Source organism: Lepidochelys kempii, chromosome 24 (genome assembly GCF_965140265.1).
Source record: "Lepidochelys kempii isolate rLepKem1 chromosome 24, rLepKem1.hap2, whole genome shotgun sequence".
Taxonomy (NCBI): Eukaryota; Metazoa; Chordata; order Testudines; family Cheloniidae; genus Lepidochelys; species Lepidochelys kempii.
In genome coordinates, this window is record NC_133279.1 from 7,170,700 (window position 1) to 7,187,235 (window position 16,536).

General features: G+C 42.7%; 1 protein-coding gene and 1 long non-coding RNA gene across 2 annotated transcripts; one reads left to right on the forward strand and one right to left on the reverse strand.

The window, feature by feature from the left end:
* Window positions 1-984: 984 nt before the first annotated feature.
* On the forward strand, window positions 985-9,989 carry LOC140902465 (uncharacterized). The gene is made up of 3 exons (XR_012156071.1): window positions 985-1,030; window positions 9,071-9,112; window positions 9,632-9,989. It is a non-coding gene; the product is annotated as an uncharacterized lncRNA (long non-coding RNA).
* Window positions 3,334-16,260, reverse strand: ENSA (endosulfine alpha). Its single transcript, XM_073322558.1, has 4 exons — window positions 16,089-16,260; window positions 9,121-9,246; window positions 6,359-6,525; window positions 3,334-4,595 (listed from the first exon to the last, which is right to left on the reverse strand). Exons 1-4 carry the CDS (start codon window positions 16,143-16,145, stop codon window positions 4,538-4,540), a joined length of 408 nt encoding a protein of 135 aa, XP_073178659.1. The 5' UTR covers window positions 16,146-16,260; the 3' UTR covers window positions 3,334-4,537.
* Between the last annotated feature and the right edge of the window lie 276 nt (window positions 16,261-16,536).

Below are 16,536 nucleotides of genomic sequence, written 5' to 3' on the forward strand. Positions count from 1 at the left end.
GCAGGAGCTTATTTTCCAGTCTTAACATCAAATTCCATCACCATTGTATTAAAGTGGGTTAATATACTTATTTTCAAAATAAGATATAAGATGATCCATGTATCTAGGTTCAGACCCATAGCACTGCTAAACCACTGGGGATGGCTGCCTCGACTAAGCTCTGGGTTGGAAAAATTTGCATTCCCTAGGATCACAGTTCAAAATCCTGGTGGAAATCAACTCAATACTCTGCCCTTACACAGCAGATAAAATCAGTTCCAAAGTTTTCTGTTAATAGAAGTCTTTCAAAGGAGACTTTAAATACTGAGTTACCATTAGTCACACCCACACACACTTTTACAGAACCTAGATTTCATAATGGTAGATAGATGTTGCCCCAGAATTCTTGACCAACTTCTCCCCCACATCACTGCTGGTTACTGCCCTCACCCAAACATACAGCTCCATTTCATGGGGACCAGATGGACTGTGTCTGGTTTTTGGGGTGATCAGTGTAAAACTAAGTACTTTAGTTAAAACATTGGCTGAGGGAAGAGCTTTGTGCTGACTTCAGTCAGAACCAGATGAGTGTCGATTTCCAAATTCTTGATTAGCATCCGCCACTTAGCTCACTTGATCTCTATTATTGATTGGCCGTTTTTTTCCCCCCAATCAGTAAAGTGGGTCAGGATAGGGCACTCTAATCACTTGCACTAATATTTGCCAAAAGGGTACTTACCAGAAACGTTATATTACAGTTATAGAGATTGGAGAGTCCCATTTGCTTTCAGCTGTACTTTTGTTTTCTATTTGGTGCTATACACATTTATCTCAAAGTGCTAAACATAGGCTGTAGCCTAAAAAGAGCAGAGGTAAAGAAGGCAGGTGTTGGTGGGATCAACACTACCGCACACAGATACCCTGAAACTGGAGATTATTCAACTGAGAGGGAAAATATTAGCCAGGACCTTTGTGTTATCCTCTTGTCTCATTCTGTGCCTTCTCCCTAGGTTCAAGCAGGAGAAAGGACCTTATATCCAGAACAAGAGAGGTAAGTTAGTAGGCTGCAGGTGAGTGCTCCATTAAGTTTTGCTTCAGAACCTTTGAAGTCAATGGGAGTCTCCAATGGGTTTTGGATCAGACCCTTGTCCATGGTAGTTACATTCCTACAATCTCAGTCTTCATATACAAGGAAACACGATGCTCAGCCCACCTTTTTCTCCATGTACCACTGGAAGGGCCACAAAAGAATGAGGGGAGAGGGAAAAAACCATCCTCCAAAGCCCCAATAGTCTACAATGAATCCTGACTCAACCCTAGGCCCCATAGGTATCAACTTGTCCTTGGTCCACTGCAAAATTGGAACCTTTGGCCAGATAGGGTTCTGGAACACTGCACATGGATGAAAGATTTTTAACCACTACACGTCTCAAGGGTGATGGAGAGGGGAGATTGAAAATATTGCCTCAGCCCGCTGTGATCTAATTGTAGCACAGGGGCCACATATTCTACTGTCGCGGTACACGATGGGAACCTGCACTAATGCAAGGCCCCTTCCTTGCGAGGGCCTGCTAAACTACCCTTTGCTAGACTAGACTGTGGTGGGCATACTGTCCCTAGAGCCGCCGCTAGGGGTAAGCGGACTAAGCAATTGCTTAGGGCCCTGAGCAGCTCAAGGGGGCCTCCTATTTGCTTATTATAGGGGGGGTGACTTCCTTCCCACCCCAAAAGGAACAGGGTATTAAGAAATACCATTGCAACAAACAGAAATTTCATAAGGGAAAATGTATTCCCTAGGAAAGTGCTTTTATACATCAGTTTTTTAAAAATAAACCACCTCAAAGGAGTTTCTTTCAGTGCAGTTAATTGTTACAGGGGAAACAGGAAAATAGTTTTGATGGAGGGGAAAAAAAAAAATCAATCACATGATTTTAGAAGTGTTGTAAGTTAGTTTTGCTTAGAGGGAGAGAGAAGTGGGGGGAGGAGGGAAGATGTTGGATTTTTTTTATCGCTAGATAAGATTAACAACATTTCTTCTGCCCCCTGCTGCTCACAAAAAGGAATGCTACAGGCTTCCTTTAAACGCTAGTGGGCTCAATTCTCCATCAGCCTGTACCTTGTACAATCATTTACACCAGTTTAAAATCGGAAAGATGGTGTTTTGCACCAATGCAAAAGACCAAATCTTCAGGACAAACCTAGCATTCCAGTCCTAAAAAACCTGAAAGACTTAATAATATTGGGACATTAACAAATCTAGTTTGCATTTCCTACCTGTGCAATAAGATAAAGTACTCCAAAGCAAATGAATGTATTTCAGATATTGAAAGTCCCCCACTCCCAGAGAAGTATGAATGGCTCTGTGGAGCTACCGTTTACACATTTCTGCAATGCCTATTCAATCAAACTACAGCACAGCATCATCCTGTAAATACAGTCACTTTGCTCAACAAGCTTTGGTTGAAATCCTACTAACAGTGAACTGAAAGTTTCCTTGCACTTAAAAAAAAAAAATCAAGATTTATAATACTTCTGTTAGCTCAGACACTGATCTGGACACAAGCGTTGTTTTTTTCCAGCCAGTAGAAACAAAAGACTACTCAGCTATTTTATCTAGGGTTTTATTCCATGACATCAATACCTTACTTATCCTCCAATAGTACCAACAGATTCAACCTTTAAGGCAAGCTCAACTTGCGATCCCTTCTATACCATAGTCCAGCAGTGGATAAATAACGGGCATGAGTGTTGGTTTGATATAATTGTGCCTTATCTGGATGCCACCCTCTCTTCAGGAAACATGATTCCATAGGAATTGCAGCAAGGAACCCTTTGGGATGAAAAGTCAGCTCTTTTTTGGGATCCTGGCATCTGTGTCTAGGAAAGTATCAGTCAGCTTGGCCCATGAAGAAAAACACAAATCCAAACATACTAGCTCATTAAACATGCAGAGGTCCTTTACTGTTTTGCTGTCAGGGCTTCTATTTCTAATTAATAATAGTTAGCTTCATCCTTTCACAAGCAAACAAAAGAAGTTTCCACTTAGTTATTTCCCCAGAAGAGGGAATATATATATAAAAAATTATAGCCATGCTTCAGTTTTTCCCAGAAGTCCGTTTAGACTAAGGAGAAATCATTCCAAGGACAAAATATTTGTATCCTAAAGTTGTATGTGGTGCAACTGTCCAATGAAGATCACTAATTCTATTTCCACATTTAAGGCTGCACACCAAGAAGCTGAGCTGCAAATGCCAAACAGTGGAATAGAATTGGAAGGAAGCCACTGTGAAATACATAACGCTCCATCTTTCCCCACTGTTTCAGTTTTCATGACTGAACAAAAAATGACTTCAGTAGGTGTTTGAGACAAGTTTATTTTTTAAAATAATCCTCTCTCCTGATGTTTTTCACCCAGTATTTTGAAGGTAATTTCTTTCTCCTTTATATATAAATACACTTGGTATTTCCTGAATCCTGGAGGGAGTAGGGGGAATGGTTCGACATGTTCATTCCCCTCTGTTCTCTTTGTCAATAAGATTTCACTGAGATCAACACCATGAAGGTTTAGCCAACAGCTAACAGGTACTTAGTGGTGCAAGTGTGGGGTTTGTTTTTTTTTTTGTTTTTTTTTTTGAAGAAAAAAAGCATAGAATAGAAGATAGAGATGAAGATGATGTAAAAAATTATATATATTTATATATATGATTCATATCTATTTACAATGTGGCTGGGACAAACAAACAGCAAGACATTTGAGGAGATTATACAAGACACCAGTAGCTTTTCCCCCAACCTTCTCAGATTGCTTTGGAACCTGGACATAAGGCATGAGGAGACGGAGACTAAAGAATGAAATTACACATTTACAAAGAAGGAGTTCCCCACTCCCGCTAAACCCGGTCTCCTTTTCACTCTGGTGAAATTGACTTTTTATTGACCAGTCTCTATGAAAAGAAAAAAATGGTTCTTTACAACCTCAGAAACATGGATGTTGATTTGTACGATGTGTCAGGCTTGGCTTTTTACTTCTTTTTTGAAGCAGGACTCTTAGGAATACCCTGATTAGCTAGATGCAATACCATGCTTTCCCATTTAGAATCATCAGCAGCAAAACATGGTCAACTGAAACAGACCTTTGTATGAATTACTTGGTAATTTTTAGTCCCTAAAGTAAGGCATAGTAGAGAATGTATGTAGACAAAGCTACATCAATTATGGAGTTTCAAGTGTTAACTTTCACTTGGTTTTCTTCACCTTGATAGGGTATCCTATAGAATGAACTGACTCAACAGATTCCCTCCCCTGTCCCCAAAAACAAAAAAACAAACCCAAATCTTTAAATTCTGGACTTAAAACAGAGATTCATGTTTTCTTTTAGCACAGCAAGCTGCATGCTGAAATCTTAAAGTCATCATTCCAGTGAAACACCTTTTAACCCAATACACTATTGCATCTCTGCTAAAATATTCCTTAAGATGATAAATGCAGTCCGATCCTCTGTTCCCAGTGAAATGCTGTATTTTCTATGCCACACGAAGACCATATTTGACATGCATTATCAGTTGTGATCTTGCATTCCACAGGCTGCATCCATTGAATCAACATGGTTTTCAGGCCTGAAACAGACACAGGCAGGAAAAACAAAACAAAAAACCAAGCTACTAATGTGTTATGTCATTAATGCAAGTTTGCTTTTATGCTTCTTTCCACTCCATCCTCTCAGGTGGTTTTTGTTTTTGTTTTTTTAAAACAGGCTGGTGACCTTCTATCCTGAAATCCTATATCTTCAAAGAGAATTTCCTCTTCCCCACGCATCCTCATGTGTTTAGAAGGGTCATAATTATTGTCCCATTTTTCTGAACTACAAAAGCCATGTTTGCTTTACACTCTTCCTAATCCTTTCCAACAGACTTAAAAATATTTGTATTGGTAACAGGCTGCAGTGCAGAGTTAGTTATTCTGTAATTTCAGCTATTAGTTAAGGGGCTAGCCTAGGACTCAGAATTATGGAATCTATGAATGAATCTAAGGTCAGAAGGGTCTACTGTGATCATCTACTCTGACCTCGTACAAAACATAGGCCATAATACTTCCCCCAAATAATTCCTAGAGCAGATCCTTTAGAAAAAAACCTAATCTCTATTTAAGAAAGGTCAGTGATGGCGAATCCACCATAACCTTTGGTAAATTGTTCCAATGGTTAATTACTCTCACCGTTAAAAATTTACACCTTATTTCCAGTCTGAAACTTGGGAGATACAGGTTCAGTTCCTTGCTTGGCCTCAGTCGTCCTTCGTGACAATGAGCAAATCACTTAGTCTCTGAGCCTCAGTTCTCCATCTGTAAAAGGGGGATAATAGTACTGCCGTGCCTCACTGGGGTGCTAGGAGGATCAATACATTAAGGATTGTGAGGTGCTCAGATACTACGGTGATCAGGGCCATACGAGTTCCTGAGACAGAGCGATTTAGTCACAGGTACAAGTTCTGATTGAAGGTAAGCAGGTGGTTTTAAATGTTGACAATTAAGAACACTGGATTTTCAAAGAGGAAATCAAAGATTAAAAACCTGCTGATTCCAGGAAGTAGAACTTGAGAGTCTTCTGTCAAGAGGGCTTACTCTAATTTTGCCAAAGCACATTGGTTCCTGTGACTATGGAACAGTTCCCAATTTGCTCAGCCAAGCAGAATAGGAAATCTTGACATTTCTTTAAAAAAAACCAAACACACATTTTGCTGAATTACTTTCTGTATTCTCACTAATTTCTTGTTCAGGAGTTCCACTATTCATTTAGCTCAAGCATAAAACATATACCCATGGGCCACCTGTTTACTGGTTATCCTAGTCCTGGCCAATTCTCTGATTGCCTTCTGTACAGTCACCATACCTCTCAGTACCTTGGACCTAGTAGCTGAACGGCAAGAGGCCCCTAGAGTCTCAGGACTTGCATTCCAGTTGTGCAACCAAGCTGAGAGCCAATAGTGGACTGATCCTTTAGTGCAGTATTCTACTTTTATAAGCTTCCTTGCTTGTATAGTGAGGTGGCAAAGTTCAAACACTTCTGCTATAACTCCTCTGATACCTGAGGGATTTGAGCTGCATGCAAACTAAGGCAGCAAACTGACTTTGTATGGAAAGGATCCACTCAGCTGACTGATCACCAGCTGTAAAAATCTGCACACACCCAGGACTATAAACACATCTCACTTGCTTTTCCTTTTGTTTGATTACTGTAAGTATTTGAATAATTACATTAATTCCGATCATCCCAGCCCTATAATACAGTGAAGTTCAATCAGTTTGACACACACACCCCCACAAAAAAAAACAAAACAAAAAACCCTCAACAACAACAACAAAAACAGAAGTGCAGGTTTACCCTGCCAGCTTGCTGGTTACAAGTGATGACTTTCTTGGTGGAAGATCTTGTGGTGTCGGGATATGGTCTCCTGTCACCAGGTTATTGTCAGGCCCGGTGCTTGGCAACTGCTTGTTCTTCATCTTTGCCTTGGCCATATTGTAGTCACCCGAGTCAAAATACTTTTGCTGAAAGAGGGACAGGATTTCAGGTTACTTCGGCAAAGTCTTAAGAAAATATACTGCCCAAAGACTTGTTGGAATACTGTGAACATACAAGACTTATCTAACCATGAATGTATTTTCTTGATTTTAGTAGTAGCTTGGTCAATGTACACCATTGTGTCACTGAATTTGCAGACTCGTTAGATAAGCCTAGCCTGCACTTAGAAGTTCCAGTAAAGCCATAAAACTATAGCTACCGCAGCAGAACCCTGCTACTATAGACAGAGGGCTTTTGCTGGTATAGTTCATTCGGGTTCGGTGCACAAAATAAGCTACCCCAGCAAAAGCGCTTTTGTGCTGGAATAACCACATCTAAGCTAGGGTTTTTGCTGGCACAGCTATGTTGTAAACAAACAAACCCAAGCAAAATAACTCTCACACCCCTATCAGGCAAAGCTATGCTAGCAAGATTTATGTATAGCCCTGGCCTAAGAACAGGCACTAAATCCTCACTTTAAAGAAACAGTTACATAACACTTGAAGCCGGACAAGCAGGCTCCTTCCACACAAGGAAATCCACCTTCACATTTTATACACATACTTTTAAGTAAGTTTGTAACACAACCAGTCACCCCCAACGAATTTTAGGCCTTTCTGTAATACTTATTTTAAAGAAGTAAATGATCATGGTTATCACTTTACTAACGTGTACTGTAAATAAATACAAGTCACCAAGTACAACAGCAGTTGATAAAGCTTTAGAACAGAGAATCTCTGTTGTGTTTACTAAGTTCCTTAAAGGGACTTTTAAAGCCCAAACACTTGACCTACTGTCACATGGCTGGTTTCAGAGTAACAGCCGTGTTTGTCTGTATTCGCAAAAAGAACAGGAGGACTTGTGGCACCTTAGAGACTAACCAATTTATTTGAGCATAAGCTTTTGTGAGCTACAGCTCACTTCATCGGATGCTGTAACCCTAATGGGGAAAGACCCTGGGACCCAATTTTCATTCACACCATTCTGGTAGCATAAAAGAAGCCTTAAAGTGGGTGTAAATGTCATGTCTGCCAGAGCACCATAAAGGGGCTTTGGTGTAAATGAGAAGGGCCTGATTTTGCTCTCCCACTGGTGAGAATTAGAGGAGAATCAGGCCCTAAATATCGGATTTAAAAACAAAAACCCCAACTGCTTCCATGCCAAGAAATTAAATAATCATTATTTTTGTGCTTGCCCTGCAGGCTGTTACCTAAAACAATATTAGCAGAGTAACATCAACAGCAAGAGATAATGCTGGCACACAACCATGTTTTGGCAGGATGAAAGGCTATAAATAAAAGCTATAAAAGGAAAACAATGATGTTAATTCCAGTGAAGCAAAGCAGAGGCAGTGGGCAGAATCCCTGTGTTCTAAATGGGAAAAAAGAGCAAAATAGTTGCGTTTTCCCAGCTTCTCAGAGGATTTTTATACAACCTGAAGGGGATAAGACTGTACCAGACTGCTTTACAATAGCTTTGTAAAATATTACAGCTATAAACAAGATGCCAGGCTTTGCTTTACTGAATTTCAGCGAGGGCTTTAACAAATTCCTCAGACGGAGGAGTCATGAGGCCTAATATACCATTGCCTTGAACCTTGGCCAGTCGTACACCAGTCCGGAGTGGGTGTAAAATGCTGCCATTCTGAGCTGGTGGCATTTCTACACCCACTTTGCACAGGTCTAAGTGACTGCACAAGGTGCAGGGCAATGGAAAAATCAAGCCCACAGTTTCTAATTTTGCATCATTGTTCTTTAAGAGTTCTACTTTGAACCCACATATGAGATTTGGAACATCTGATCTGCCAGATCACTGGCTGGTGCACGACCAGCCCCACAGCGTTAAGGTAGATCCCAGGGAGAGGCCCAGGTGGCACAAGGAAGTCAGTGCACTAGTTTCTAAGTATCAGAGTCCAAAGCATGATGGGTCACAATGTGGAGAAATGGGAAGCCACTGAAACAATATTCACATAGCAAAATCCACCACACAAAAGACAGCATCGCTGTTCATGAAAGGCCCAAGACAAGAACAGCCTGGGATGATCTAGATCAGGAGGTGCAGAGCTTGGGAAACAGGGGAATGTGCCACACAGACATCTACTATGGCGACTTCAGTGGGTTTTAGATGGGGCCAATCCCAAAGAGCTTTAATCAGGTCCTACAGACCCCTGGCACAAGCTTGCATCATCAATAACATTCATAAGCACAAAGTCACTCAAGGTACAAGTAAACTCATTCATTCTGGACATTTACATCAAAATTACGTTTGTTCCTACATTTGAATACTTTTCAAGTGGTCTTGTCCAACTTATTTCATGCCTGATATATCCCCAGGCCACCAATGGTAATGAATATAAACGGCATAACAACAAGTTCAGGTCACTGGCCCGGTTTGGTCAATAGATAGAAATATAAGCACCTTAGGTACATACTGAATCCAAATCTCTCATTCAATTCAGTCTTTACTAACAATGTCTAGACTACTTTAAATGCTACTGTCTATATCTTATACACTTTTCTTTACACCATCTAGTGATGATGACGCTTAGCTTCCAAGACAAGAGCATTTGAGTAGGTAAGTACCCCTTTCTGCAGTCTTTTCATTAGGAAGTCTGACCCTCCTGGCTTCTGTCCTAAATTAGGATATTTGGCTTTTAGTTTTGCTTCTTCTGCTTTCTCAGGGATGACTGCTTCCTTCTCCTGTGTATCCTGAAAAACAAGAAACGGATTAAAGCTATTCAACCCTATGAAAGAGGACACCTTTATTTTACCTCAGAAATCTAGTTATATAATGTTTGTCCTATAACTACAAGCCTAATGTTTCGCTAATTGAGGTGTGGCCCCTTAAATGCTTAAACATACTTTGAGAACACTGTAAACTCAATTCTAAACCCATAGGGGGAGTGGCTTTCTCAGAAAGCCTGTGGGAAAGCGGACAGATAAAATGAGCCAGGTGAGAGATACAGTCATTGATAAGGAGCCATCAGTAAGTTCAACCCAGGCAATGAGATTCAGCAGGGAGTCATCAGTTTCACATCAAGTCCCACCAGTTAAATGTGGCACCATCTCTAACTCTTCTAACCTTTCCACACAGCAGCAGCCAATTGGCTTAGCCAATATGGGTGATGGCTAGAAATTCAACCAAGCTTTTATACTCAAGCGCAAGCAACATGCCAGAAACAGCTCCCAGATGGGTCACAGAGATCAAGTTCTGCTGCTTCAACATGGAGTAGTTATTCACATGTATCCAATGCATCAACATTCCCCAGTGCCGTTTCCTAGCATTGCTTAAAGATAGTTGTTTTAAACAATTGAGCTCTCTGATCACTAAGAATCATTAAAAGGACAAGAGGCAAATCAATGTTTTTAGTGCATATTTTTTCATAAAGGGGAATTCCATAATGCTGAAGAGTGCATGTAGACAGCCCAGGAAGCCAGAAGGTCTCTGTATCCATACAGCACAGATCATATCAGAGAGGTTTACCCTGAGCCACCCCACCCCTGTGTGTGCCTCAGCCCTATGCTGAAGAGAAAACCGTTCCCGAGCAAGATGTTATTTCACCATCCAAGACTCTTTATCCTATGGACTGCGTTACACAGGTCAGACTTGCAGTCCTTTCTGGCCTTAAGATCTATGAATCTTTGGCCCCTCTGCAGAGATCCCACCAATCCCTCAGGTGTGATGGTTTTTGCAACATGCACACCTGTCTACTAAGAATTGGACTGAGACTTTGCAACTTGTGTCGTAAAAACCAAACAATGCCGACTCAAGTCAGTTTCTACCAAGGCCAAATTCAAACTGGCAACTCCAAACCCATTATCGATCATCTATGCCATCCAGTATTGCGGACGCAGCAAGCTCAGCCCCAGGGGCAGAACACCACATACTATATATATCATATCTCTGGTTGATCAAGAAGTGGCATTGACTTGTTCTGTGGCAAGTTCCTTCTCATCCCCCTGGGCCCAAAGGCTTCTTGCCTAAGCACAGAGTAGATTAGGCAAGGTAAAAACAGGGTTGAGATTTTCCATGTCCTTGCTGGAGTCAAGGGGAAAAAAACAAAACACCTTTATCTTCAGCTTGGCATGCAGGTGTCAATATGGTCACGAAGAGAGTTGCTAGAGCAAGATCATGGAGATAGAAGAAACAGGATTCTGCTCAATGTCACTAGAGGGACCACGAGTTTGAGCCAGACTAGCTACTCCTATGTTCCGATTACATTTAGTTCCTCTTGCTAAAAGGGCAGGACAGAATCCATCCAATTAGACAATCTACATTTGATTTTAGTAAAGAGAACAGGCAAATTTCTGCCTTAACGGTTAGGATTGGGCACATTATTGTTGAGTTCAAGACACCTTTGCTCAGAAATATATAGATGGAACACTACTGAAACAGACATGTGAAACTTTAAAATTGGAAAAATTAACAAAAAAGAAATAAATCAGTATCCTAACCTAGAAAATTAGTGGAGGCCTGTAAATATCTGATAATGTAGACTGGTTTTTAAGTGACAACATCAGGACTATTGTAAAGAAGTTGCTGTACAAGAGCAGAAATTCTTGATGGCTTCAAAATTGATGCCATCTGCAACTATTTGTCTCAGCACAGTGGTAGAGGAGGTTTGAGGGCTGCCTTGGATGTATTACTCACTAACGCCCCTCCAATCACGTGCGGAAAGAGGAATAGAAGGATTGTCACACTTCTGTCGTCCAAGACAGTGCTTAACCCAGCCCTATTCTTTAAGCGGAGTTTGCTTAAGTAAAGAGGACTGTGTAGACATGAGTCAAGCAGAGCGTGGATGTCAGCAGAACCACAGAGTGACTACGTTTCTCAGTTCTTTCAGAATTTTTAAATACAGCTTTGAGAGCAGACTCAATGGTATAAAAGCCCTGAGAATATGAATTACCAAATACAGTAAATTCCATTTCCTAGAGCTATACTGCTTATTACACCAGAGGGTCAACAGTAGCTGGCCAGAAATAGAATGGCACAGTCCATCCTAAGAAATCTTGCTGTTCTGTTATTCTTGAGAAGTCAGCTGTTGGAAGGCATTTCAGTGGTCTCTAAGTTTTTCAAAGATTTAGAACAGAGGCCACTGGCCTGTTTAAGATCTGGATTTAGATGATTTTTCTCTACAGAGAGCAGCCTAATGGGCTGTGTCAGCTCTCTCTCCCTGCTGCATTCACTTTCTGGAAACCTCCATTCCTGCTAGTCACTATTGCCACCAATTCCAGAAAAGTAAGATCTTGCACAGTGAGAACTCAGTTCAATTTAGAAGGCCTGTGCAGCATATCTAAGATCCTCAGATTTTATTTGTTGCTGGCCTGCACCAACCTGTGATATTTGGTCCATTACCAGGCAACACACTGGAAGGAGAGGCAACATATTTCGAGAAGCCACTGCAAAATTAATAGATTAGCCAACAGAAAGTGAAGGCAGGCGTGCTCACATCTCAAAATCCACATCATCATAACTGTTCATTGTTCACTGTCTCAGACTGATCGAGCCATAGACAGACACTGAAAGCTCTCAGTCTTGGGTCTGGTCCTTCCAGGTAAGGAGAGAAGTACAGGAGGAAGTTGGTACTGCTGGTGGTACCAATACTGAATGTGTATTTTGGCAGTTAGAGTCCATGCTGGGTCGAGAGGGAGGTAGACTGATAGCATCCTGGCTGATAGTTGAATAGCGGGTTGGAGATAGGGGGTAGAAACCATGTTTCCTACCTGCGTAGGTATCTTATTCGCCAATCTATCAAGCATATGAGAAACTGGGATGGAGAGGCTTGGAAGCCAGGAGGCAAGATATGTGCCTGGCCCAGCACAGACAGGCACACTGGAGGATGCTCTGTGGATGACAGGTGGTGGCTAGTGACTATGTGTAGCCCAACTAGAAACATACAAGTTGGTATCTGGTCTATTAAAGGCAGTTGACAGCTGCTGAGAAGTTGGCTGTGGAACCTAAGCCACAAGTGTTCTCAGATATTTTCTGCTATAGTATTCATTCCAATGGTGTTAGGGTTAATGGAGATTTATCGCTCTGGCTGTCTTAATGAAGTTCTCTTTTCTAGGAAGTGGATACAGGTAGACAGATGCCACTCAGCCATCTACAACTCAAAGAGACACTGTCCCAAGAAATAAAGAGATTCTTTACTGTCAGAGAATTAGAGAGAGAAGCACAAGTTCCAAAGCGGTGTTTGGTGTCTCAGCAGGAATTCTGGCAGTGTTACCCATAGCCCAATAGTTCTTACCAGATACTCTCAATCCCACCTCCTCCGTTCAATTATTTATTTTTAAGTCATATCTCCATACATGGCCACAAAGGCTATTTCCCTCCCATTATCCTAGGTACGCGATCTTAAACTGCTGATCAGGCCCTTTACAGTCAATGGCTTTGTGCTTTACTCTACTTATTGGAATAAGATCAGTGGCCAACACCATAGCTGGGAAATTAATACCAATTAGCATTTTTCGGACAGCATGGCTATATGTGCAGCACTGCAATACACCTGAACAAAGAGACAATGGCACCTTTTCAAAAGTGTGATGCCACTTGCCTATCAAGATAGATTAAGCCACCAGGATCCACATAGGACACACTTATGTCCTGCCACTATATACAGACTGCCACAGAGCTGATGTTAATGTTTAGTCACTGTTCAAAATTAACGGTGATACACAGCTGCCACTTTTCCCAGAGGACGTGTATCACTGAACACATGTGCCCAGATGGCCAGCAGGTTTTAGCTGCATGACTGTTAGCCTGTATTTTAATACTGTAAGAGCCGGAAAGCCTATTGTTCTGACAGATCCCTGTTGTACTGGTGCCACCATAGTTTGGGCAATAACCAGTTTGGCTGAGAGCTGGCCATGTGTTTGTATGAGAACACCTGGCCTGTGCTAATCCTGCTCCAGTTCTGAAGCTTGAGATGGCAGCGCTGTGTATAGAAACTCTGAGACAAAACAGGCTTCAAGGTGTTCTTGCAAACTCTATTACCCAGAATGCTCTTCCGCTTCACAACTATTAGAGATGGGGTGAGAGCTCCGAGAAAGCATTTAGATGCGAGTGTTACAGGTGGTTAAAATGTTTCTTTTGTGTAGGATTTGTGTGCCAGAGTAGTAGAAAGATTTTAACCTCCAGGCTGCACACCATATAGCTGTTTGTGGCAGCACAAGTAAAAGGGTCAAAGATTTTCTGCATCACGGGAACTCAATCTTGTGGCAGTGATCTAGCAGTGGCCGTTAGTAAGTGGTTGGACGGTATCATTGCTGGGGTGAAAATGTCTAGCCAGCTGTCACAGTCCATTTACTTAGTATAAAACTTATTCTGGACCCTTGCAGGCACAAATGCAGTTCTCTTTTGCATAGCTTCCCAACTGGTCCTATATAGGGCCCGATCCACAGTCCATTGAAATCAATGGGAGTCTCCTACTGACTTCAATGGGATTTGGATCATGCTCATACACAAGCTTCAGAAACATTTAGATTTTTTAAAATTAAGTCTGATGGTGGAGTGGCATTTGATATTCAGGGTCCCCTGCAAAAGTCATTAAGAGAAACGATGCCTTCTGAGGTTGGGAAGTTACATCCTCTGTTGTACCCATTTTAGCATTTTAAAACGAGAGACTCTTTAGGAGCAAGTATTTCCCTATATTAAAAACCAAGAGTTAAAAGAGTTAATATTTAAAATTAAGGTTTCAGATTGGAAACACTTTCTCCCCCATCCCAACATATATGATTTCTAGGACAGACGATGCCAAGGCATTTTGGAAGAGACCATTTAAGTCACGTTTCTCCTTTCCCTAAAGCTACCGTCTCCTCTTTGGTTACCAGCCACTTAAAGAGAATCAAGAGAAAAGAACAATTGGAAAGACAACGCGTCTTTGATAGGACAGTCTTTAAATAAATATCCACTTTAAATAAAGTGGATAAGTCTGAGTAGCTGTTCCCCTCACGACACCGTGGGCAACACTCTAAGGATGTCGATGACTCAGGGGAGCTGCACACCATGAGGCAAAACAAGAATTTTTGTGCAGAAGGGTTATGTGGGATAATTTTAAATCATTACTCACTACAGTTCACTCCTGCAGTGTTAATACAAAACCTCCACTACAGTTTAAAACCACCCCCGAAGTAATAATTTTGCCTCTTCTCATCTACTGCAGCTGCATTTTCGGGCCGCCCCCCTGAATTCTGCTTTAGCCTAAGGAACTTTATTACCCTCAAATAAATCAACAGCTTGTGCATGTAACTACAGAATTGGCTACAACAAAGTGGTTGCTTTACTGCAAGCCTGAACTGGTATTTTGAGAGAAACATCTCTCCCCCTTAATACCAAAGGGAAATTCCCTTACTTCCTTTGAAGCAGCCGTTATTATATAATCCTAATTTACCTCCACCTCATGCAAACCTGATCTCGCCTTGCCTGAAAAATTATTTACGGAGAAGTCATGAAACTGAGGTGAACTGACATGATTTATACTGAAACCACCAAACCATCTGCTTTTAAAGCAACTCCTGCACTCTTAATGCTTCTTGTGGCTGTCAGTGGGCTGGGCAGTCAGCTTTGTCCCACCATCGGGGTCTTAACAGGGGGGAGAGGGATACTTATTATAAGCCATTTCACATATATGTTCGCAGAGTTGTAGCTGTGTTGGTCCCAGGAGACACGCATGGGTACGTGTGGTAGTATTTTTCACTGGACCAGCTTCTGTTGGTAGAAGATACAAGCTTTCATCTACAAGCTTTTCGATTCTTCAGATGACCTGATGGGGCAGGTGAGCTGAAGAAGAGCTCTGTGTAGCTCAAAAGCTTGTACCTTCCACCAACAGACACTGGCTGGTGCAATAAAAGATATTACCTCATCCATCTTGTTTCGCTCCACAACATGTAATCATGGTTTCATGGAGACCTGTAACCTTAGCCCTGCTCTACACTTAAAACTTCCACCCCTGAGCACCCTAGTTAAACCAACCTGACCCAGGTGAAGACACAGCAAAATCAATGGAAGAATTCAAGCCCCCCAAGCTCCAACTAACAGTGGAGCCCCCCATGCTGAAGTCCAAAGCCCAACCCAGCACTCCCAGATCCTCCCTCCACCATAATCCCCTGCCCCTAGTGGACCCACCCCGAGCCTGGATTCAGACCAGGAGCTCCCCCAAAATCACAATCTCCCCCCATTCCTCTGACCCTCTCCCACCCCATGGCTGCCCCCTTGCTCCAGAAGCTTCCACACCCCCCCAGTATCCCATCACCCTGCTCTGACCCAACCCTGTCCCGCCTCAGAGCTGCCCCACGCCCCAGAGGCCTCCACACCCCCCGCATCCCACAATCCACCACCCCTCACCCACCCAGACTCACTCTGCACTTAAGCCCTATCTACCCCTCGACTCACACCCCCCGGAAGTACCACCCCAGGAGGCCTGTAGCCAATGACCAAACACCATTACCGGGAGCGACGAATACGGCAGCCAATCACAGTGCGGCGGGCGCGTACGGGCAGTCCAAGTGGCCAATCGGAACCCAGAACGATCCCGCCGCGACTCAGCCCTCACCTGTTTCTCGTCGCCCGTCTGTTCGCACCGGCTGTCGGTACCGAGCTTCTCCGACATGGTGGGGCAGGGAAGGGAAGAGGGACGTGACTGAGAGAAGGGCCGGTGTTCTGCTTCCCACACTCTCCCCGGCTCCTGTCACTTTCACTCTGTAACCAAAATGGCCGCCGCCGCCGCCCCCTAACGTTTCTGCCTGGTAACTGACAAGCAGAGCAGCCAATAAGAAAGCTTCGGAGGCCGGGGTGACATCATAACCAACCAATCACAGCCCTCAGAAGACGGGACGAGGGGGGTGGGATACTGAGATGGGACAGATGGGGCAAAGGGCCAATGGAGAGTGAGGCAAGAGCAAACCGGGCAGGGCAAAACTTGGGAATGACGAAAACTGAGCGGGACCAATAAGAGGCGAAGAGGAGGCCGTGGGGCGGGGAACCAAAATAGGGGGCGGGGT

Bases quoted from the DNA above. Each gene is read 5' to 3' on its own strand.
- ENSA (XM_073322558.1), bottom strand. From the start codon at position 16,145: ATGTCGGAGAAGCTCGGTACCGACAGCCGGTGCGAACAGACGGGCGAC. The intron at 9,247-16,088 runs GTGAGGGCTGAG...CTTGTTTTTCAG, and splicing joins AGACGGGCGACGAGAAACAG to GATACACAGGAGAAGGAAGC. The intron at 6,526-9,120 runs GTACTTACCTAC...TCCCTCTTTCAG, and splicing joins TGAAAAGACTGCAGAAAGGG to CAAAAGTATTTTGACTCGGG.